At 48.5% G+C, this 24602-nt stretch overlaps 1 gene segment (V, D, J or C); it reads right to left on the bottom strand.

Annotated features, from left to right (window-relative positions):
• Window positions 1-22796, bottom strand: LOC140418443 (Ig heavy chain C region-like). The segment is given in 5 exon segments: window positions 1-451; window positions 2157-2465; window positions 3292-3597; window positions 3794-4090; window positions 22732-22796. Coding segments are annotated over 5 exon segments (1347 nt in total).
• Between the last annotated feature and the right edge of the window lie 1806 nt (window positions 22797-24602).

Genomic DNA, 24602 nt, shown 5'->3' with positions numbered 1-24602 from the left:
TTGGAGGAAAAAAACCTTTTTAATTTTTTTATTTAGTTCGAAATGCAATTGATAGATTCTCATTGACATGAATTAACGGTGTCCATCAGAGCGAGGGAAATGTTCACAAAACTGGGTTTACCGCTGGATTTATCAACCGTTCTGTTGATGATCTTCAAGGGGATGGCTTCATGTCCCACCACACAGGAGTAAGAAGCGCCGCTGGCCCACTCCTCCGCTGCAATGGATAACAGGCTGTACATGAAGAAGGAGCTATTGCCGTTCTCCGCCATCACCTCGGTGTTCTTGTAGTTCCCGGCATTCACCGGCTTGTCATTGACGGTCCACTTGACGAAGATCTCTCGGGGGGAGAAACCTCTCACTAAGCAGCTGAGGGAGACGAATCTCTGAGCGGAGACGTCTTCAGCCGAGGGCAGGAGGACAGAGACGGACGGTTCCCGCGGGTTGGGATCTGCAGAAAATGTACAATAAATGTAAATAAAATGGGGAATTCTGGAGACAATGGAACCGCGGGTTAGATGTGAGAGAAATGTGTTTTGTGTTGGATTTTAAAGGTTTCCATTTTCCACTTTGGGATCTGTCCGGTTTCCGAGCTCGGAGCAGAGGTGGACACAAGCCTTTTCCCTGAGAATTTACATATTGGATTCGAAAGTTTCAGAATGTGGATAGCAGGGGAACGGACCATTCGGCCCAGCTGTTCTGTGCTGGTGTATAAACTCCACACCAGGCTCCTCCCACCTTACCCCAAGAGGATTGGGAAACTGCCAATGTAACACCCTTATTCAAAAGGGAAGGGAGACAAAAACAGGTAACGATAGGCCAGTGACCTTACCATCTGTCAGTGGGAAACGGTTCGAGTCCATTATAACGGATCCAATCGCTGAGCATTTAGAAATACTCAATATAATCAACAGAGTCAGCGCGGCCTCGTCAAGGGTAAATCATGCCTGACAAATTTATTGCCCTTATTTGAGGTGATAACGAGAAGGCGAGAGAGAGGGGGGCCAGTAGATGTAATATACATGAATTTCAAAACTGTGTTTAATAAATGAATGTTCTATTCCCACGTTTGCAGATGACAAAAAATAGGTAGAAAGGCAAGTGGTGAGGATTACAGAAAATACACAGAGGGACCGAGAATGTGAGGTTAGACACTTTGGTAGGAGGAAGTACATAACTGAATATTATTCAGATGGAGAAAGACTGGAGAAAGCTGAAGTAACGGGGGAATTGGGGGTCCTCGTGCAAAAACCACACAAAGCAAGTTCTGCCGGTAATATGGAGACAAATTGAATGTTGACATTCATTTCAAAGGGAATAGAATATAAACATGGGGAAGTCTGGCTAAAACTATACAAGGCATTGGTTAGACTGCACCTGGTATACTTTGAACAGTCTCGGCGCCCTTATCTAAGGAAGACAGATTGGTTTTGAAGGCAGTCCAGAGAAGGTTCACGAGGTTGATCCCGAGTATGGAGGGATTTTCTTATGAGCTGAGGTTAAGTAGGCTGGGCTGTACTTATTGGAGTTTAGAGGAATGAAGGCCACCTAATTGAGACATGAAAGATTCTCAGGGAGCTCCTTAGGATAGATGCTGAGGGGTTGTTTTCCCGTGTGGGAGCGTCTAGGACCAGCGTGCATGATCACAAAGTGAGGGTTCGCCCATTTCAGACAGAGATGAGGTGGAATTTCCTCTCTCAGAGAGTAGGGAAGCTGTGGAATTATTTAACCCGGGGGGCTGTAGATTCTGGGTTGTTCAGTATGTTCAAGGTTGAGGGAGACATACTTTAAATCTGTGAATGCGTCAAGAGATATGGGGATAAGTCGGGAAAGACGAGTTTAAGATTATCACATCAGATCAGTCATGACCTCACTGCAGGCTGGACCGGTGTTGATGGGCCCAATGGCCAACGTCTGTTCCTCAGTCTTGTGGTCTATGGTCTCGCTCCATCTAAACCCAATATCACTGTTGGGTTTCATTGTTAATTCATCTGCATATCAATTTCCCCCTTAAACTCTAAACGCCCAGAGTATTTAGTTAGTGGAATTACCAATCAGAATGGACCACAAATACCCTGAATGCTAAATACTGACCGCTGCACTGACACGAGAAATAGACACAATGACTCACTTATTGCTTCAGTCTCACCGCTCACCTATTTTTTTGTGGATTGAAATTCTTAAAGGAGTTGGCAGGTCCTGGTGGCTCGCCACACAGTCAAACACAGCCCCACTCAGCCAGGCTTGTGTGGAGATGTTTAATTTGCTGACCACACTCTCAGTATCTGCCCCAGGCTGGTCGGTAATCTCTGATTTCAGCGGCTTCTTCGCTTCACTCCAGGACACGTTGACTCCATAAGGAGCATTCGAAATGACGCAGGTTAAGGTTACAGTCGCCTCCAGTAAGACCTGTTCTATTGGTGGTGGCAGTATTGTTACTGAGGCATCAGTGCAAAGGGAAGGATCTGCGAATGAAAAACGTGGAAATCAACCCAAGTTTGATCTTCAGAATCAGGACAACAGGATTCAGCCTGAACTCTAAATGGGAATGAATCAGCTTCGAAACATCAACCTCTAAAGACCGCCTTTAATCTTCTATACGCAATGGAAAATCAGTTTGGTTTGTGAAAACTATTCTCATTGTGAAATACAGTCAGCCCCGATATCATTCTAACGAATCAGCAGTTCAGCATTCCCAATACAAATATTCCATTCCTTATCTCAGGAACGAAGTACTGGAGGCTGATCCATAAATAGGTTGGATGAACTTTCCAACACTTTCCCCCGGAGCTGTTATCAGTTAAGTGTTTGAGACACCCACTGACTCTCAAATATAATCAGCCGTCTCAGGATAAAGCTGGTATCAAGTCCACCAGGGGCTGGTTTAGCACAGGGCTAAATCACTGGCTTTTAAAGCAGACCAAGGCAGGCCACCAGCGCGGGTCCAATTCCCATACCAGCCTCCCCGAACAGGCGCCGGAATGTGGCGACTAGGGGCTTTTCACAGTAACTTCATTTGAAGCCTACTTGTGACAATAAGCGATTTTCAATTCATTCATCCACCTCACTCACTAAATTACTTCAAATTATAGGGATACATTTATTTCTATATTCATAAAATCGTGAATGATTAGCAACCCTCATGCAGCTCTTACATCAGAATGAAACACACACCACATGGCAGTAAATTAGAAGTTGTTCTGTGCTTTACACTAACTTCAGTAAATTCCTGATTTGGATTAACATCAGAGTGCAGGATGATTTATTGTTTCCTCTGTTTGTGTCTCTTACCAGACGCAGTGATATTTTGACTTTGTGTGACCTCTTGATGAGTGACCTGGCAGGTATAGACCGCTTTGCTGAACCATTCCCCAGCGGAGACTGTCAGCCGACTGCTCGCCGAGAAGTTCCCGTTCACTTCACAGGGGGGCGAGGTGACAAATCCTGAACCCATGGCTTGTCCATTCTTCAGCCACTTCACCGTCATTGACTTTGGATGGAAATCGTTGATTGAACAGACCATGGTTGCAAATTTCTGTCTTGAGATTTCTTCATTGGAACTCACGGTGAGGAGAACATTTGGAGTGTTGACTCCACCTTCAAGAAACACAAGTTAGACATTTCTTGAAGAAGATGTAATCAATAAAATTACTAATTGTATTTTAACAGTTTCTCTGTGGTCACTATTTCTCGCAGGAATCAGAACTATGCAGAGAACCATAAATGTGTTATGACCAAAGATGTAAATAAAGTAATCAAAGCGTCTGTTTCTCACAGATTCCACAACACTTACATTTCATTCCAATGCTCTTGTCTGAGCCGCTGTGTCGAACCTCACAGCTGATTTCGCTGCATCCCCCCTCTGACTCGGTGATGGTTAACTGACTGCTCAGGGTGTAGGTTCCCTTCTTGTTTCTCACTGACGGGTATTTCTTAACTCCAGTGGTGATCAGCTGCCCATCTTTCTTCCAGGTAAGGCTGGTGATTTCTGGGGAGTAGTCCATCGCCAAACAGCCGAAGGTCACGGAGCCGTCACTGTTGTGTTGCTGACAGGAGACCAGGCTGTAGAGAGTGGGCGGAGACGGTGTCGCTGGGGGAGAATGGTCCATTCAACAAGTTAGACTCTGTTATTTGTGATTTATAAGTTAACAAGCACTTCAAAATGTGACCATGCGTTTATCCGAATATTTTCTCATTAAACGTTACATCCACATTTCAGCGTCTATCATTTGGGGATCACCATCTCTATGGCCCCTCAATAGAAACTCACATCTCTCTCTCCATCTCTATCACATGACAAAAAATAGCATTTTGATGCCACCTGAATGATGTAACTTTCATTGAATTGAATGAGAGGAGCAGAGGGTTTTCCCCATTATTTCAGCCATCATGTAAAATAAAATGTAAATGGCGCCATAATCACAGAGACTGCTCTCCTTTTCAGAGCTGACTTGTGGTGATTTGACCTGAGGGTCAGCACATCTCAGATGAGGGGCAAGTTTGAGAATGGTGGTCTTCATGAGAACCTCAGCCGATACAGCAATTGAACTCGCGCTGTTGGGGTCGCTTTCCATCACGAACCAGCCGCCCAGCTTACTGAGCTGTGTCCGTCACAATCCAGCTAACTGAGCTGAGTACGTCACAATCCAGCTAACTGAGCTGTGTACGTCACAATCCAGCTAACTGAGCTGTGTACGTCACAATCCAGCTCACTGAGCTGTGTACGTCACAATCCAGCTAACTGAGCTGTGGACGTCACAATCCAGCTCACTGAGCTGTGTACGTCACAGTCCAGCTAACTGAGCTGTGTACGTCACAATCCAGCTAACTGAGCTGTGTACCTCACAATTCAGCTAACTGAGCTGAGTACGTCACAATCCAGCTAACTGAGCTGTGGACGTCACAATCCAGCTCACTGAGCTGTGTACGTCACAATCCAGCTCACTGAGCTGTGTACGTCACAATCCAGCTAACTGAGCTGTGTACGTCACAATCCAGCTAACTGAGCTGTCTACGTCACAATCCAGCTATCTGAGCTGTCGATGTCACAATCCAGCTAACTGAGCTGTGTACGTCACAATCCAGCTAACTGAGCTGTGTACATCACAATGCAGCTATCTGAGCTGTGTACGTCACAATCCAGCTAACTGAGCTGTGTACATCAAAATCCAGTTAACTGATCTGTGTACGTTACAGTCCAGTGAGGGTGTGTGAATGAGGGTGTGTGTGTGAATGAGGGTGTGTGTGTGAGGGCGTGTGAATGAGGGTGTGTGTGTGAGGGTGTGTGAATGAGGGTGTGTGAATGAGGGTATGTGAGTGAGGGTGTGTGAGTGAGGGTGTGTGTGAGGGTGTGTGAGTGTGGGTGTGTGAGTGAGGGTGTGTGAGTGAGGGTGTGTGAGTGTGGGTATGTGAGTGAGGGTGTGTGAGTGAGGGTGTGTGTGTGAGGGTGTGTGAGTGAGGGTGTGTGTGAGGGTGTGTGAGTGTGGGTGTGTGAGTGAGGGTGTGTGAGTGAGGGTGTGTGAGTGAGGGTATGTGAGTGAGGGTGTGTGAGTGAGGGTGTGTGTGTGAGGGTGTGTGAGTGAGGGTGTGTGTGTGAGGGTGTGTGTGAGGGTGTGTGGGTGTGTGAGTGAGGGTGTGTGAGTGAGGGTATGTGAGTGAGGGTGTGTGAGTGAGGGTGTGTGTGTGAGGGTGTGTGAATGAGGGTGTGTGTGTAAGGGTGTGTGAATGAGGGTGTGTGAGTGAGGGTGTGTGAGTGAAGGTGTGTGAGTGAGGGTGTGTGAGTGAGTGAGTGTGTGTGAGTGAGTGTGTTAGTGAGTGAGTGTGTGAGTGAGTGAGTGTGAGAGTGAGTGAGTGTGAGAGTGTGTGAGTGAGGGTGTGTGAGTGAGGGTGTGTGAGTGAGGGTGTGTGAGTGAGGGTGTGTGAGTGAGGGTGTGTGAGTGAGGGTGTGTGTGAGTGTGTGTGTGAGGGTGTGTGAGTGAGGGTGTGTGAGTGAGTGAGTGTGAGAGTGTGTGAGTGAGGGTGTGTAAGTGAGGGTGTGTGAGTGAGGGTGTGTGTGTGAGGGTGTGTGAGTGAGGGTGTGTGAGTGAGGGAGTGTGAGTGAGGGTGTGTGAGTGAGGGTGTGTGAGTGAGGGTGTGTGTGTGAGGGTGGGTGAGTGAGGGTGTGTGAGTGAGGGTGGGTGAGTGAGGGTGTGAGTGAGGGTGAGTGTGTGAGGGTGTGTGAGTGAGGGTGTGTGAGTGAGGGTGTGTGAGTGAGGGTGTGTGAGTGAGGGTGTCTGTGTGAGGGTGTGTGTGTGAGGGTGTGTGAGTGAGGGTGTGTGAGTGTGAGTGTGTGAGTGAGGGTGTGAGAGTGAGGGTGTGTGAGTGAGGGTGTGTGAGTGTGAGTGTGTGAGTGAGGGTGTGAGAGTGAGGGTGTGTGAGTGAGGGTGTGTGAGTGAGGGTGTGTGAGTGAGAGTGTGTGAGTGAGAGTGTGTGAGTGAGGGTGTGTGAGTGTGAGTGTGTGAGTGAGGGTGTGAGAGTGAGAGTGTGAGAGTGAGGGTGTGTGAGTGAGGGTGTGTGAGTGAGGGTGTGTGTGTGAGGGTGTGAGTGTGAGGGTGTGTGAGTGAGGGTGTGTGTGAGTGAGGTTGTGTGAGTGAGGGTGTGTGAGTGAGGGTGTGTGTTTGAGGGTGTGTGAGTGAGGGTGTGTGAGTCAGGGTGTGTGAGGGTGTGTGAGTGAGGGTGTGTGTTTGAGGGTGTGTGAGTGAGGGTGGGTGAGTGAGGGTGTGTGAGTGAGGGTGTGTGAGTGAGGATGTGTGAGTGAGGGTGTGTGAGTGAGGGTGTGTGTGTGAGGGTGTGTGAGTGAGGGTGTGTGTGTGAGGGTGTGTGTGAGGGTGTGTGGGTGTGTGAGTGAGGGTGTGTGAGTGAGGGTATGTGAGTGAGGGTGTGTGAGTGAGGGTGTGTGTGTGAGGGTGTGTGAATGAGGGTGTGTGTGTAAGGGTGTGTGAATGAGGGTGTGTGAGTGAAGGTGTGTGAGTGAGGGTGTGTGAGTGAGGGTGTGTGAGTGAGGGTGTGTGAGCGAGGGTGTGTGTGTGAGGGTGTGTGTGTGAGGGTGTGTGAGTGAGGGTATGTGAGTGAGGGTGTGTGTGTGAGGGTGTGTGAGTGAGGGTGTGTGAGTGAGGATATGTGAGTGAGGGTGTGTGAGTCAGGGTGTGTGAGGGTGTGTGAGTGAGGGTGTGTGATGAGGGTGTGTGAGTTTATGTGTGTGAGTTTGTGTGTGTGAGTGACGGTGTGTGTGAGTGAGGGTGTGTGAGTGAGGGTGTGTGAGTGAGGGTGTGTGAGTGAGGGTGTGTGAGTCAGGGTGTGTGAGGGTGTGTGAGTGAGGGTGTGTGTTTGAGGGTGTGTGAGTGAGGGTGTGTGAGTCAGGGTGTGTGAGGGTGTGTGAGTGAGGGTGTGTGATGAGGGTGAGTGATGAGGGTGTGTGAGTGAAGGTGTGTGAGTGTGGGTGTGTGAGTGAGGGTGTGTGAGTGAGGGTGTGTGAATGAGGGTGTGTGAGTGAGGGTATGTGAGTGAGGGTGTGTGAGTGAGGGTGTGTGAGTGAGGGTGTGTGAGTGAGGGTGTGTGAGTGAGGGTGTGTGTTTGAGGGTGTGTGTTTGAGGGTGTGTGAGTGAGGGTCGGTGAGTGAGTGTATGTGAGTGAGGGTGTGTGAGTGAGGTTGTGTGTGAGTGAGGTTGTGTGAGTGAGTGAGGTTGTGTGAGTGAGTGAGTGAGGGTGTGTGAGTGAGTGAGGGTGTGTGAGTGAGTGAGGGTGTGTGAGTGAGGGTGTGTGAATGAGGGTTTGTGTGTGAGGGTGTGAGTGAGGGCATGTGAGTGTGGGTGTATGAGGGTGTGTGAGTGAGGGTGTGTGAGTGAGGGTGTGTGTGTGAGGGTGTGTGTGTGAGGGTGTGTGAGTGAGGGTGTGTGAGTGAGGGTGAGTGAGTGAGGGTGTGTGAGTGAGGGTGTGTGAGTGAGGGTGTGTGAATGAGGGTGTGTGTGTGAGGGTGTGTGAGTGAGGTTGTGTGAGTGAGGGTGAGTGAGTGAAGGTGTGTGAGTGAGGGTGTGTGAGTGAGGGTGTATGAGTGAGGGCGAATGAATGTGGGTGCGTGAGTGAGAGCTGTGAGTGTGTGTGTGAGTGAGGGTGTGTGAGTGAGGGTGTGTGAGTGAGGGTGTGTGAGTGAGGGTGTGTGAGTGAGGGTGTGTGAGTGAGGGTGTGTGAGTGAGGGTGTGTGAGTGAGTTTGTGTGTGTGAGTGAGGTGTGTGAGTGAGGGTGTGTGAGTGAGGGTGTGTGAGTGAGGGTGTGAGAGTGAGTAAGTGTGTGTGAGTTTGTGTGCGTGAGTGAGGGTGTGTGAGTGAGGGTGTGTGAGTGAGGGTGTGTGAGTGAGGGTGTGTGAGTGAGGGTGTGTGAGTGAGGGTGTGTGAGTGAGGGTGTGTGAGGGTGTGTGAGTGAGGGTGTGTGAGTGAGGGTATGTGAGTGAGGGTGTGTGAGTGAGGGTGTGTGAGTGAGGGTGTGTGAGTGAGGGTGTGTGAGTGAGGGTGTGTGTGTGAGGGTGTGTGTGTGAGGGTGTGTGAGTGAGGGTGTGTGTGCGAGGGTGTGTGAGAGAGGGTGTGTGAGTGAGGGTGTGTGAGAGTGAGGGTGTGTGAGTGAGGGTGTGTGAGAGTGAGGTTGTGTGAGAGGGTGTGTGAGTGTAGTGTGAGACGGTGTGTGTGTGAATGTGTGTGTGAGAGGGTGGGTTAGTGAGGGTGTATGACTGAGGGTGTGTGTGACTGAGGGTGTATGAGTGAGGGTGCGTGTGTGAGGGTGTGTGAGTGAGGGTGTGTGAGTGAGGGTGTGAGAGTGAGGGTGTGTGAGTGAGGGTGTGTGAGTGAGGGCGTGTGAGTGAGGGCGTGTGAGTGAGGGCGTGTGAGTGAGGGCGTGTGAGTGAGGGCGTGTGAGTGAGGGTGTATGAGGGTGTGTGTGAGAGGGTGTATGAGTGAGGGTGTGAGTGAGGGCGTGTGAGAGAGGTTGTGTGAGTCTGTGTGTGAGAGCGCGTGTGAGAGGGTGTGTGAGTGAGGTTGTGTGAGAGGGTATGTGAGCGAGGGTGTGTGAGTGGGGGAGTGAGACGGTGTGTGTGAATGTGTGTGTGAAAGTGCGGGTTAGTGAGGGTTTATGAGGACGTGTGTGACTGCAGGTGTATGAGTGAGGGTGTGTGTGAGGGTGTGTGTGTGAGGGTGTGTGTGTGAGGGTGTGTGTGAATGAGGGTGTGTGAATGAGGGTGTGTGAGGCTGTGTGAGTGAGGGTGTGTGAGTGAGGGTGTGTGAGTGAGGGTGTGTGTGTGAGGGTGTGTGAGTGAGGGTGTATGATTGAGGGTGTGTGAGTGAGGGTGTGTGAGTGAGGGTGTGTGAGTGAGGGTGTGTGAGTGAGGGTGTGTGAGTGAGGGTGTGTGAGTGAGGGTGTGTGAGTGAGGGTGTGGGAGTGAGGGTGTGTGATTGAGAGTGTGTGAGTGAGGGTGTGAGTGAGGGTGTGTTTGTGAGGGTGTGTGAGTGTGTGTGAGTGAGGGTTTGAGTGAGGGTGTATATGTAAGGGTGTGTGAGTGAGGGCGTGTGAGTGATGGTGTGTGAATGAGGGTGTAAGTGAGGGCGTGTGAGTGAGGTTGTGTGAGTGAGGGTATGAGAGTGATGGTGTGTGAGTGACTGTGTGTGTGAGAGAGTGTGTGAGTGAGGGTGTGTGAGTGAGACTTTGAGTGAGGGTGAATGAATGTGGGTGGTTGAGTGAGTGAGATCTATGAGAGTGTGTGTGTGAGGGTGTGTGAGTGAGGGTGTGTGAGTGAGGGTGTGTGAGTGAGGGTATGAGAGTGAGGGTGTGTGAGTGACGGTGTGTGTGAGAGGGTGTGCGAGTGAGGGTGTGAGTGAGGGTGTGTGAGTGAGTGTATGTCAGTGTGGGTGTATGAGGGTGTGTGAGTGAGGGTGTGTGTGTGAGGGAATGTGTGCGAATGAGGGTGTGTGAGTGAGGTTGTGTGAGTGAGGGTGTGTGAGTGAGGGCGTGTGTTTGAGGGCGTGTGTTTGAGGGTGTGTGAGTGAGGTTGGGTGAGTGAGGGTATGTGAGTGAGGGTGTGTGAATGAGGTTGTGTGTGAGTGAGGGTGTGTGAATGAGGGTGTGTGTGTGAGGGTGTGTGAGTGAGGTTGTTTGAGTGAGGGTGTGTGAGTGAAGGTGTGTGAGTGAGGGTGTGTGCACGAGGGTGTGTGAGTGAGGGTGTGTGAATGAAGGTGTAAGTTTGGCGTGTGAGTGAGGATGAGAGAGTGAGGGTTGTGTGAGTGAGGGTATGAGAGTGACGGTGTGTGAGTGACGGTGTGTGTGAGAGGGTGTGTGAGTGAGTGTGTGTGAGTGAGGGTGTGTGAGTGAGGGTGTGTGAGTGAGGGTATGTGAGTGAGTGTATGTGAGTGTGGGTGTATGAGGGTGTGTGAGTGAGGGTGTGTGAGTGAGGGTGTATGAGTGAGGGCGAATGAATGTGGGTGGGTGAGTGAGGGTGTGTGTGGGTGGGAGAGTGGGAGCTGTGAGTGTGTGTGTGTGTGAGAGGGTGTGTAAGAGGGTGTGTGAGAGAGTGTGTGTGAGAGGGTGTGTGAGTTTGTGTGTATGAGAGGGTGTGTGAGTGAGGGTGTGTGAGTGAGGGTGTGTGAGTGAGGGTGTGTGAGAGGATGTGTAAGTGAGGGTGTGTGAGAGGGTGTGTGCGTGAGGGTATGAGAGTGAGGGTGTGTGAGTGACGGTGTGTGTGAGTGAGGGTGTGTGAGGGTGTGTGAGTGAGGGTGTGTGAGTGAGGGTGTGTGAGTGAGGTTGTATGAGTGAGGGTGTGTGAGTGAGGGTGTGTGAGTGAGGGTGTGTGAGTGAGGGTGTGAGAGTGAGGGTGTGAGAGTGAGGGTGTGTGAGTGAGGGTGTGTGAGTGAGGGTGTGTGAGTGAGGGTGTGTGAGTCACGTTGTGTGAGTGAGGGTGTGTGAGTGAGGGTGTGTGAGTGAGGGTGTGGGAGTGAGGGTGTGTGATTGAGAGTGTGTGAGTGAGGGTGTGAGTGAGGGTGTGTTTGTGAGGGTGTGTGAGTGTGTGTGAGTGAGGGTTTGTGTGAGGGTGTATATGTAAGGGTGTGTGAGTGAGGGCGTGTGAGTGATGGTGTGTGAATGAGGGTGTAAGTGAGGGCGTGTGAGTGAGGTTGTGTGAGTGAGGGTATGAGAGTGATGGTGTGTGAGTGACTGTGTGTGTGAGAGGGTGTGTGAGTGAGGGTTTGTGAGTGAGGGTGTGTGAGTGAGACTTTGAGTGAGGGTGAATGAATGTGGGTGGTTGAGTGAGTGAGATCTATGAGAGTGTGTGTGTGAGGGTGTGTGAGTGAGGGTGTGTGAGTGAGGGTGTGTGAGTGAGGGTATGAGAGTGAGGGTGTGTGAGTGACCGTGTGTGTGAGAGGGTGTGCGAGTGAGGGTGTGAGTGAGGGTGTGTGAATGAGTGTATGTCAGTGTGGGTGTATGAGGGTGTGTGAGTGAGGGTGTGTGTGTGAGGGAATGTGTGTGAATGAGGGTGTGTGAGTGAGGTTGTGTGAGTGAGGGTGTGTGAGTGAGGGCGTGTGTTTGAGGGCGTGTGTTTGAGGGTGTGTGAGTGAGGGTGGGTGAGTGAGGGTATGTGAGTGAGGGTGTGTGAATGAGGTTGTGTGTGAGTGAGGGTGTGTGAATGAGGGTGTGTGTGTGAGGGTGTGTGAGTGAGGTTGTTTGAGTGAGGGTGTGTGAGTGAAGGTGTGTGAGTGAGGGTGTGTGCACGAGGGTGTGTGAGTGAGGGCGTGTGAATGAAGGTGTAAGTTTGGCGTGTGAGTGAGGATGAGAGAGTGAGGGTTGTGTGAGTGAGGGTATGAGAGTGACGGTGTGTGAGTGACGGTGTGTGTGAGAGGGTGTGTGAGTGAGTGTGTGTGAGTGAGGGTGTGTGAGTGAGGGTGTGTGAGTGAGGGTATGTGAGTGAGTGTATGTTGTGTGTGGGTGTATGAGGGTGTGTGAGTGAGGGTGTGTGAGTGAGGGTGTGTGAGTGAGGGCGAATGAATGTGGGTGGGTGAGTGAGGGTGTGTGTGGGTGGGAGAGTGGGAGCTGTGAGTGTGTGTGTGTGTGAGAGGGTGTGTAAGAGGGTGTGTGAGAGAGGGTGTGTGAGAGGGTGTGTGAGTTTGTGTGTATGAGAGGGTGTGTGAGTGAGGGTGTGTGAGTGAGGGTGTGTGAGAGGATGTGTAAGTGAGGGTGTGTGAGAGGGTGTGTGCGTGAGGGTATGAGAGTGAGGGTGTGTGAGTGACGGTGTGTGTGAGTGAGGGTGCGTGAGGGTGTGTGAGTGAGGGTGTGTGAGTGAGGGTGTGTGAGTGAGGTTGTATGAGTGAGGGTGTGTGAGTGAGGGTGTGTGAGTGAGGGTGTGTGAGTGAGGGTGTGAGAGTGAGGGTGTGAGAGTGAGGGTGTGTTTGTGAGGGTGTGTGAGTGAGGGTGTGTGAGTGAGGGTGTATATGCAAGGGTGTGTGAGTGAGGGCGTGTGAGTGAGGGTGTGTGAATGAGGGTGTGTGTGTGAAAGGGTGAGTGAGTGAAGGTGTGTGAGTGAGGGTGTGTGAGTGTGGGTGTGTGAGTGAGGGTGAGTGAGTGAGTGGTGTGTGAGTGAGGGTGTGTGAGTGAGGGTGTGTGAGTGAGGGTGTGTGAATGAGGGTGTGTGTGTGAGGGTGTGTGAGTGAGGTTGTGTGAGTGAGGGTGAGTGAGTGAAGGTGTGTGAGTGAGGGTGTGTGAGTGAGGGTGTATGAGTGAGGGCGAATGAATGTGGGTGAGTGAGTGAGGGCGAATGAATGTGGGTGCGTGAGTGAGAGCTGTGAGTGTGTGTGTGTGAGAGGGTGTGTGAGTGAGGGTGTGTGAGTGAGGGTGTGTGAGTGAGGGTGTGTGAGTGAGGGTGTGTGAGTGAGTTTGTGTGTGTGAGTGAGGTGTGTGAGTGAGTGAGGTGTGTGAGTGAGGGTGTCTGATTGAGGGTGTGTGAGTGAGTTTGTGTGTGTGAGTTTGTGTGTGTGAGTGAGGGTGTGTGAGTGAGGGTGTGTGAGTGAGGGCGTGTGAGTGAGGGCGTGTGTGTGAGGGTATGTGTGTGAGTGAGGGTGTGTGAGTGAGGGTGTGTGAGTGAGGGTGTGTGAGTGAGGGTGTGTGAGTGAGGGTGTGTGTGTGAGGGTGTGTGAGGGTGTGTGAGTGAGGGTGTGTGAGTGAGGGTATGTGAGTGAGGGTGTGTGAGTGAGGGTGTGTGAGTGAGGGTGTGTGAGTGAGGGTGTGTGAGTGAGGGTGTGTGTGTGAGGGTGTGTGTGTGAGGGTGTGTGAGTGAGGGTGTGTGTGCGAGGGTGTGTGAGAGAGGGTGTGTGAGTGAGGGTGTGTGAGAGTGAGGGTGTGTGAGTGAGGGTGTGTGAGAGTGAGGATGTGTGAGAGGGTGTGTGAGTGTAGTGTGAGACGGTGTGTGTGTGAATGTGTGTGTGAGAGGGTGGGTTAGTGAGGGTGTATGACTGAGGATGTGTGTGACTGAGGGTGTATGAGTGAGGGTGTGTGTGTGAGGGTGTGTGAGTGAGGGTGTGTGATTGAGGGTGTGAGAGCGAGGGTGTGTGAGTGAGGGCGTGTGAGTGAGGGCGTGTGAGTGAGGGCGTGTGAGTGAGGGCGTGTGAGTGAGGGCGTGTGAGTGAGGGCGTGTGAGTGAGGGTGTGAGTGAGGGTGTATGAGGGTGTGTGTGAGAGGGTGTATGAGTGAGGGTGTGAGTGAGGGCGTTTGAGAGAGGTTGTGTGAGTCTGTGTGTGAGAGCGTGTGTGAGAGGGTGTGTGAGTGAGGTTGTGTGAGAGGGTATGTGAGCGAGGGTGTGTGAGTGGGGGAGTGAGACGGTGTGTGTGAATGTGTGTGTGAAAGTGCGGGTTAGTGAGGGTGTATGAGGACGTGTGTGACTGCAGGTGTATGAGTGAGGGTGTGTGTGAGGGTATGTGTGTGAGGGTGTGTGTGTGAGGGTGTGTGTGAATGAGGGTGTGTGAATGAGGGTGTGTGAGGGTGTGTGAGTGAGGGTGTGTGAGTGAGGGTGTGTGAGTGAGGGTGTGTGAGTGAGGGTGTGTGTGTGAGGGTGTGTGAGTGAGGGTGTATGATTGAGGGTGTGTGAGTGAGGGTGTGTGAGTGAGGGTGTGTGAGTGAGGGTGTGTGAGTCAGGTTGTGTGAGTGAGGGTGTGTGAGTGAGGGTGTGTGAGTGAGGGTGTGGGAGTGAGTGTGTGTGATTGAGAGTGTGTGAGTGAGGGTGTGAGTGAGGGTGTGTTTGTGAGGGTGTGTGAGTGTGTGTGAGTGAGGGTTTGAGTGAGGGTGTATATGTAAGGGTGTGTGAGTGAGGACGTGTGAGTGATGGTGTGTGAATGAGGGTGTGAGTGAGGGCGTGTGAGTGAGGTTGTGTGAGTGAGGGTATGAGAGTGATGGTGTGTGAGTGACTGTGTGTGTGAGAGGGTGTGTGAGTGAGGGTTTGTGAGTGAGGGTGTGTGAGTGAGACTTTGAGTGAGGGTGAATGAATGTGGGTGGTTGAGTGAGTGAGATCTATGAGAGCGTGTGTGTGAGGGTGTGTGAGTGAGGGTGTGTGATTGAGGGTGTGTGAGTGAGGGTATGAGAGTGAGGGTGTGTGAGTGACGGTGTGTGTGAGAGGGTGTGCGAGTGAGGGTGTGTGAGTGAGTGTATGTCAGTGTGGGTGTATGAGGGTGTGTGAGTGAGGGTGTGTGTGTGAGGGAATGTGTGTGAATGAGGGTGTGTGAGTGAGGGTGTGTGAGTGAGGGCGTGTGAGTGAGGGCGTTTGTTTGAGGGCGTGTGTTTGAGGGTGTGTGAGTGAGGGTGGGTGAGTGAGGGTATGTGAGTGAGGGTGTGTGAATGAGGTTGTGTGTGAGTGAGGGTGTGTGAATGAGGGTGTGTGTGTGAGGGTGTGTGAGTGAGGTTGTTTGAGTGAGGGTGTGTGAGTGAAGGTGTGTGAGTGAGGGTGTGTGCACGAGGGTGTGTGAGTGAGGGCGTGTGAATGAAGGTGTAAGTTTGGCGTGTGAGTGAGGATGAGAGAGTGAGGGTTGTGTGAGTGAGGGTATGAGAGTGACGGTGTGTGAGTGACGGTGTGTGTGAGAGGGTGTGTGAGTGAGTGTGTGTGAGTGAGGGTGTGTGAGTGAGGGTGTGTGAGTGAGGGTATGTGAGTGAGGGTATGTGAGTGTGGGTGTATGAGGGTGTGTGAGTGAGGGTGTGTGAGTGAGGGTGTATGAGTAAGGGCGAATGAATGTGGGTGGGTGAGTGAGGGTGTGTGTGGGTGGGAGAGTGGGAGCTGTGAGTGTGTGTGTGTGTGTGAGAGGGTGTGTAAGAGGGTGTGTGAGAGAGGGTGTGTGAGAGGGTGTGTGAGTTTGTGTGTATGAGAGGGTGTGTGAGTGAGGGTGTGTGAGTGAGGGTGTGTGAGTGAGGGTGTGTGAGAGGATGTGTAAGTGAGGGTGTGTGAGAGGGTGTGTGAGTGAGGGTATGAGAGTGAGGGTGTGTGAGTGACGGTGTGTGTGAGTGAGGGTGTGTGAGTGAGGGTGTGTGAGTGAGGGTGTGTGAGAGAGGGTGTGCGAGTGAGGGTGTGTGAGTGAGGGTATGTCAGTGTGGGTGTATGAGGGTGTGTGAGTGAGGGTGTGTGAGCGAGGGTTTGTGAGTGAGGGTGTGTGTGTGAGGTTGTGTGAGGGTGTGTGTGTGAGTGAGGTTGTGTGAGTGAGGTTGTGTGAGTGAGGTTGTGTGAGTGAGGTTGTGTGAGTGAGGGCGTGTGAATGAGGGCGTGTGAATGAGGGTGTAAGTGAGGGCGTGCGAGTGAGGTTGTGTGAGTCTGTGTGTGAGAGGGTGTGTGAGTGAGGTTGTGTGAGAGGGTGTGTGAGTGAGGGTGTGAGACGGTGTGTGTGTGAATGTGTGTGTGAGAGGGTGGGTTAGTGAGGGTGTATGAGGGTGTGTGTGACTGCGGGTGTATGAGTGAGGGTGTGTGAGTGAGGGTGTGTGAGTGAGGGTGTGTGAGAGTGAGGGTATGAGAGTGAGTGACGGTGTGTGTGAGAGAGGGTGTGTGAGAGGGTGTGCGAGTGAGTGTGTGTGAATGAGGGTGTGTGAATGAGGGTGTGTCAGTGAGGGTGTGTGAGTGAGGGTGTGTGAGTGAGGGTGTGTGTGTGTGAGGGTGTGTGTGTGAGGGTGTGTGAGTGAGGGTGTGTGAGTGAGGGTGTGTGAGGGTGTGTGAGTGAGGTTGTATGAGTGAGGGTGTGTGAGTGAGGGTGTGTGAGTGAGGGTGTGTGAGTGAGGGTGTGTGAGTGAGGGTGTGAGAGTGAGGGTGTGAGTGAGGGTGTGTTTGTGAGGGTGTGTGAGTGAGGGTGTGTGAGTGAGGGTGTATATGCAAGGGTGTGTGAGTGAGGGCGTGTGAGTGAGGGTGTGTGAATGAGGGTGTGTGTGTGAAAGGGTGAGTGAGCGTGTGTGAGTGAGGGTTGATGTGTTAGAGTGGGTGAATGCACTTTGCTAAAAGAGGATGAGTGAGTGAGGATGTGTGATTTAGGGTTGATGAGTTAGAGTGGGTGAGTGCGTGGTGCTGAAAAACGTTGAGTGAGAAAACAATTTAGAACTGGGACAATGAACATTCCTGCGACTTAACGGATTTTCATTTTGCAAATGGGATTTTTGTGCCCGTAAAAGTCTTGTCATATTGTGTCAGAGAGAGTGTGTTGTGTTTATTCATTCTTGTGATGTAGGCTCGGCCTGCATTTATCTTCCATCCCTCATTGACTTTGAGAAGATGCTGAGCTTCCTTCTTTAACCATTGCAGTCCATGTGGTGTTTCCCCGAGTCCGATACATGATGTTGAACCAGCGGCAGTGCAGGAACGGAGATATATTACATAGTCATGATGGTGAATGGTGAGGAGGTGACCTTCCAGTTGGTGATGTTCCCATGTGTCTATTGTCCTTGTCCAAATGGCCGCTGTCATCGGTTTGGAAAATGCTGCCTACGGAGACACGATGAGCTTCAGCAGCGGATGTTTAGATAGTGGACAGGCTTTGGGGAGTCAGAAGATGGGTTTTCACCTTTGATCTGTTCTTCTGGCCTCAAAATTTCTATGACTCGCCCAGATCACTTTCTGGTCCATGTTGATCACCAGGAGGTTGTTAGTGGTTTTCAATGATGGTAATGCCAGTCAATGTCAAGGGGCGGTGGTTAGATCTGTTCTTACTGGAGGTGGGCATTGCCTTCAATTGGGTGACTTGACTGTTACTTACCACTTGTCAGCCAGAACCGCATAGAGCCTCCATGTTGCTTTATTTACAGGTTTATTTAGTGACTGCACAGTTGCAAATTGTGCTGAGCATGATGCAATCATCTGCCATCAACCCCTGTTCAGACCTGATGATGGAAAGAAGGTCATTGATGAACAAGCTGAAGATGGTTGGACCTCGGACACTGCCCTGAAGAAGTCTCGCAGTGATGTCCTAGAACTGAGCTGATTGGCCTCCAGCAATGGAATCCATCCACCTTGGTGCTGCTTGTGACTCCAACCAGCGGAGATTCTTCCCCTGATTCCCATCCATTCATTCTTTGTTTGGGCTGCTTGAGGTCTCACGTTTCAATGCTGCCTTGATTTGGCGGCACGGCAGCACAGTGGTTAACCCTGTTGCTTCACAGCACCAGGGACCCGGGTTCGATTCCCACTTGGGTCATTGCCTGTGCGGAGTCTGCACGTTCTCCCCGGAGTCTGGGTGGGTTTTCTCCGAGTGATCCGGTTTCCTCTCACAAGTCCCGAAAATCGACCTGTTCGGTGGTTTGGATATTCCGAATTCTCCCTCTGTGTATCCGAACAGGCGCCAGAGTGTGGTGACTGGGGGCTTTTCACAGTAACTTCATTGCAGTGTTAATGTAAGCCTACTTGTGACAATAATAATGATTATTATTATTGATGTTTGTTCAGTCGCTCTCACCTGTGTATCTGAAAGTGTGTGCGTGTCTGAGTGTGTGTGTGTGTGTGTGAGGGAGAATTTGGGTATGTGAGAGCCCGTGACTGTGTGTATGCATGTGTCTGCATGCATGCGTGTGATTGTTTCTGCGAGAGATGGATCAAGAGAGTGGGAGAGAGAGAGTACACGTGTGAGTGTGTGTGTGCAAGAGAGTATCTGTGTGTGAGAGAATATCTGTGTTTGAGAGCGCGATTGTGTGTATTTCTGCGAGCGACAGGATATCTGTGTGTGTGAGGGAGCAAAATAGTGTGCACAGGAGAGAGACTGCATGTGCAAAATTGTGTGTGTGAGACAGCATGTGAGTGAAAGAGTGCTTTCACAAGAGAGCATGTGTGTGAGAGAGCATGTATGCATCAAAGCATGTGAGTGAGACAGCATGTATGTGAGAGCATGTGTGCGAGAGATCATGTGAGTGAGAACACATGTGTGTGAGTGTGTAACAGACCATATGTGTGAGAGAGCATGTGTGCAAGAGAGCATATGTGTGAGAGAGCATGTGTGTGAGAGAACGTGTGCATGAGACAGCATGTGTGCAAAAGAACATGTGTGTGAGAGAGCATGACTGTGAGACAGCATGTGTGAGAGAGCATGTGTGCGAGAAATCATGAGTACGAGAGAGACCATGAGGTGTGTCAGAGTGCGTGTGTGCAAGAGAGAATGAGAGAGAGTGTGTGGGTGTGAGCGTGTGTGTCAGAGTGTGTGTGTGAGAGCATGAGTGTCGAGAGTGAGTGTATGAGAGAGTGTGTATGTGAGAGAGCAAGTGTATGAGAGAGCATGTGAGTGAGAGGGCATGTGTGTCAGGGAGCGTGTGCGCAAGAGAGCGTGAGTGTGAGAGATATGTGATTGAGAGAGTGTGTGTGAGAAAGCATGTGTGGGAGAGTACATGGGTGTGAGAGCATGTGTGCAACAGAGCAAGTGTGTGAGAAAGCATGTGTGTGAGAGAGCATGTGTGTAAACGAGCATGAGTGTGAGTGAGCAAGTGAGTGAATGTGCGAGAGAGTGTGAGTATCAGAGCGCATGTGTATGAGAGAGCATGTATGCAAGAGAGGATATATGTGTGAGAGAGCAGGAGTACAAGTGAGCATGTGTGAGCGAGAGGCTGTGTGTGTGTGAGAGAGCGTGTGTGTGAGAGCATGTGTGTGAGAGAGCATGCCTGCAAGAGACCATGCATGTCAGAGAGAGTGTATGTGTGAGAGAGTGTATGTGTGAGAGAACGGATGTGTCAGAGAGCCTGTATGTGAGAGAGCGTTTTTGTGTTGGAGAGATGTGTGTGACAGGGTATGTGTGTGAACGAGCGTGTGTGCAAGAGATAATGTGTGCGAGAGTGCATGTGTGCGAGAGTGTGTGTCTGTGAATGATTGTGTATGTGAGTGAGATTGGTAAAACGTGTAAGAGAGAGTGTGTGTGAGAGTGTGAGAGAGGGAGATTGTCTGAAAGAGAGAGAGGGATAATGTGCCTGTGTCTGTGAGAGAGCGAGTGACAGTCTGTTGGTGTGTGAGGGAGAGTTGGAGAGAGAGAAAGTTGGAGACAGAGAGTATGTAAGAGAATGAGTGTGTGAGGCAATGCGTGTGTGACCGAGTATGTGTGTGAGAGAGACTGTGTGTTTTTGAAGAGCTATCGTGTATGTGAGAGTGTCTGTGAGAGAGAGTGTCTGTGTGTTTGAGGAATAGTCCGGGTTTCTGGGAGAGAGGGAGTGTGTGAGGGAGAAACAGTGTGCGGATGAGAGTGTACCTAGTGTGTCAAATTTCACTCTGAAACACAGGGGATCGAATCATTCAAACTGCTTGATTCTAATTGATAAATGGTCAACTTACGACAAATGAAATTAATAACCACTGTGAAATTAAACTGATATAAATTTCAAACTCCCTTCGCCTTTCAGCTATTTCTCCTGTCTGAACTGGGCGGAATGTATTTTCACTGAGAATGAACACATTAAATAGAACAGATTGAGGGGAGTTTAATGTCTGTGACAGAGATCCAGTGTTTGATAAGAAATAAACAAACCAGGAAACATTCACATTGGAAACTGATTACCCGATTTGATCCAATGTCTTAATTAAATACAATCAACAAAACAATGGAGGCGGGCCACCTCATCAACCGGAGCAAATAAATGTATTGTTTTCTAAATTATTTTCAGGGCAATTAAACATTCTCCAATAGCTTTGATATAACACGCCAGTATGCTACTCAATTGTAGCAGTTAATTTATGTTGAATTAGTTAGTACTAAAGTCGCATTGCAAGTTATTGCCAATTGTCAATTAGTTGACCTGTCAGCTGATTTGTACTCTATAATATAAATAATAAAACATGGTTCTCTGCAATTCAAAACCTGCTCCTGCCTGAAATTTGATAAATATTTGGATTTAATTAAATATTAAACTTCAAATTATCGGATGGAATAATTCAGACATGTGTAATATCTAGAAAATGATGGAGAAATGTTTTTGTTCAATTTACGAGTTAAGAAGAAATAAGCTTGAGGCTCAGATATAATCTATTCTTCGATTGTATAATTTGTTTTATTTCAATAATGTTATATTGTGTACAGCACAGCTCTGCGAGACAGGATGTTATTATTTTTTGCAAAGCTAATATTCTCTTTTTGTAATTAAATTAATCTCTTTGAATTTCAAGCTTTTACTTGTCAAGCTCCAGCACTGTGCAGTCTGGACATTCCTACAATTCAGATAAAATCATAAGAACAATTCCTGCACTGTCAGCGACTTCCACCTCTGAGAAAACTCTTTATGATTAGGTTAGAGACAACTACAAATGACGTTGAAGAGATAATTAATATTCTTGCTGCTGCACATAAATAATACTATAACCGGATACATAAATTGCCAAACTGCGATATAAAACTCCTATTTAAGTAACTGCAAACGTAATCAGAGAAATAAAAATTAATTCAAATATATCTTGTGTAATTGAACAGTGCTGTAGAATCAGTATGTTATTATTAAAACACTTTCATAAATAATCACAAAATATTCCCAGCCTACAAACTTTTCCGGTCATGCTGATGGTGTGCAAAGCACAGCAGAATTGTGGAAGGAGATTGATGATTAATGATATTAATATGGAAACATATTTGGATAATATGGTGATAATACCGCATTATAATTGTTTAAGTTATATTAATTTTACTCACGAATTTGAAAACGTTTTAATTAAATAGTTTCAGACTGCAGTAACGAATTGCGTTCTTAATGACGCCATGGTTTAGTTTAATCAGTAATCATTAGGTAAAATTTAAAAATGTCAATCAAATCTTTAATTCCTTTCTTTATTTTCGAAACCGGCCACGTTTACTCCCCACAATTGTGTTTCAAGGAGATTCAAACGCGCAAACCTTTTTACATTTAACCAGAAAACGTGTAACTGCTCAATGTCACCCAGTTTGAACAATGCAGAAACAACGTAGAAACAGAAAACCGCTTCACAAATTGTACTTATTCAAAGTCACCCAGACACACCATCTCCTCAGCAGCAAAACACCAAAACTCATCGTGAGGACTGAACCCGTTTCATTGAGAAGCAGCTCAATTCTACATTCAACAGAATCAAACGTAACATTTCAAAAACATCTGAATATCGAATCCAGCAAATCAGTTCGGCACCAAATGTATGAATTATCAAACTAAATAGAAATACAGAACAACAGTAATATCACTGTGAGCAGGTGGGGTATGTCCAAAATATTTGTGAAACTTTACCATATTTTATTCAAGTTGGACCATATTTCAAACGCATTTCAACAGTTGACAGGAGAGATAAAAGCTGCATCCATCAATCCCACCAAGATGGAACATTGAAGAAAAGCCAGGCTGTGATTGCAGGAACAAATTATGTTCGGAAAGAGCATTTAAAACTGTGGCTTAGTTTAATCTGCAATCATCACTTTTAAAAAACTCTAAAATCCTGACCGTTGTCCACCCACAATCGTGTGCCAAGCAGTTTCAAACACGTGTCTTATTTTCATTCAATTACAAAACATGGAAACGCTCAATATCACCGAGTTTAAAGAGTATAGACACGCCAGAACCGTTTCACAAACTTTACTCATTCAAAATCACCCAGACACAATCTCCTCAGCAGAAAAACACCAAATCACATCACCGAGGGGCTGAAACTCGTCTCATGGAGAACCAGCTCAATTCTTCAAACACTTTCAACAGAATCAAACAGCATTTCAAGAAAATTTATATCTAGAACCCACCAAATCCGCCTTTCAGCAAGTGAATGAACAATTAAAACAAACAGAAATATGGAAGAATATCATCAGCATTGTCAATAAGCGGGAAGTGTTCAATAAATTGACACAGATACTTCAGCATATTTTGTGAATATTGGGTAGATTTCTAACACTTGTGCAGGAGGCGGTAAAATCTGCAGCCACCAGGTGTCACCGAGATTAAACATTGCAGAAATACCAAACTGTTTAACAGGCGTTAGGTATTTAAAGTAACCCGGCCACAGTATCCTCAGCAAATAAACATCAAATCATAACAACCAGGGACTGAATCCCTCAGCAGAACCTTTTGTCAAGAGGCAGAATAATTCCTTTTCCAGCAGAATCACATAAAACATGACAACAAAATCTCAATACAGAATCCAGCAAACCCGCAATTCAGTGAACGAATGCATAGTTAAAATAGAAAAATAAATAAAACATAGACTCAAGTAAAACAGTTCATAAATAATTGAATGGTTCTTACCTGCAGTCACCGTCACCATGGTGCCTTGTCCCCAGTCGCCCATGATGTCACAGTGTCACATTCCCTGAGCAGCTCCGTACAATAACCGGACCTGCACAAAATAGACAGAAATCCACCATTATTTTGAATATTCACAAACCAGAGACAAGGTAAAATCGCGGTACATTTTCATTAAACTAGAATGGTACTTGTGGAGATCGCTTGCTGTTCAGAAACGACCCCTAATGTTTTATATTTCAGAGTAACACGTGATCATGTTCTTGAAATCACCAACTAACGAGTGAATAATTGTCACAGATTTCCATATTAATTATTGTCATTTTGTCAGTGCTGGACATGAATAATACTTCACTGTAAATAAAGTTGGATTGTAAAAGCGATCAATGAGCCAGCCTCAGTTAATTAGTGCTGAGGGGCTTTTTGTATTGACAGTAACTGCTGTGCCCCAGTTATCACAGTGAGACACAGCGTGTCAAATACTGCGGCAGACTGTTAACTGTAAAATACAGAGATTTAATTTCACTGCGCGTTCAAAAAACTAACTCTGTCTCTTCCAAGAGCGAATCTGAGTTATTTCAGCTTGTCCTGGTCAATACATTTATAAAGAGGATCGGAACACTTTTAAACCCTCTGGGCACATTTAGCGTGTCGTTCCACGGAGATAAAGTGGAAGATTGTTCTACCTTTTCACAAACTAATATTGTGTTTTATTTAAGCCTCATTTACGTTGACAATCCTGCTGTGGCAATGATCACCAATTTGGACAAACTCTTTCACTGAGGTTTTTGTATGAGGATGTCGCTGTGCACAGCACCGTGACCCCACTGCTGTAGTCACAGTGACAGACACCCGCACAAAAACTGCACTCACTCCCTGTTCAGCCCTGCCGCTCAATATTCACTTCAAATAGACGATTACTTCTGATCTAATTTACAATTTAGACAGCAGTTCATAAAACGCAATGTACAAATACTTTAGCCAAGTATCAGAAATAATACAACGATGAGTATATCCAGGCCTGGATTTACTGAAACTGTTAACAGTAAACATCAACAGACAAAAACTAATACTTGCAGATCGATTGGTTTGTTCGGTTTTACTGTTTAATTTTCCCTGTGTCAGTTATGTAAGAAGCAGCTTGTGTTTTGACTCTGATCACTGCCATAAATAATTACATTTGGATCAAGTACTGACCTTCAGATTAAGGTGCAAGTTGCTGAATTCCCTCTCGAGCTGTTCTTGTGCGGGTCCAGCCCTGGTTCCTCTCGCTGTGGGTTCCTGCACAGTAATAGATGGCGGTGTCTTCGGTCTTCAGGTTCGTCATGGCCAAAGAGAAGATGTTGTTCGAAGTGTCTTTGGACGCAGTAAATCGATCTTTAATTGCTGGAGCGTAGCTGTTGCTGGATGAACTATAGTAGTAAACCAGCCACTCCAGCCCCTGACCGGGGACCTGGCGGACCCAGTGCATGTAGCCACTGCCAAGATAGAAGCCGCTGGTTTTGCAGGTCAGCCTCAAGGAGCCTCCGGGACGCCCGCTCTCTGCCTCTGGCTGAGTCAACACAACCTCCGACTGGACACCTATAAAAATATATCAAAAAGCCCTCGGATTAATGCTGGTGAAATGATGGGTGACTCTGGAACATTCCAGAGAGAGACTAACACTGAGACAGTAACAGTGAGAGACTTAGACAATAAAAACTACTCACGGGATAAGAAGGTCAGCAACAAACTGAGAGAAATGGCCCACCTCATCCTTCTGGTCATTTGGGGGAAATGGTTGTGTCAGGAACTCAGTGAACAAACCAGCTCCCGGACTGTTGGATTCGGGTCCCAGTGAGCGGCATTTAAATACCCGGCAGAAGGGGCGGGTT

This window comes from Scyliorhinus torazame, chromosome 5 (genome assembly GCF_047496885.1).
Source record: "Scyliorhinus torazame isolate Kashiwa2021f chromosome 5, sScyTor2.1, whole genome shotgun sequence".
Taxonomy (NCBI): Eukaryota; Metazoa; Chordata; class Chondrichthyes; order Carcharhiniformes; family Scyliorhinidae; genus Scyliorhinus; species Scyliorhinus torazame.
The sequence above is the reverse complement of the archived record's forward strand: the minus strand, read 5'-3'. Positions and strand labels throughout refer to the sequence as shown.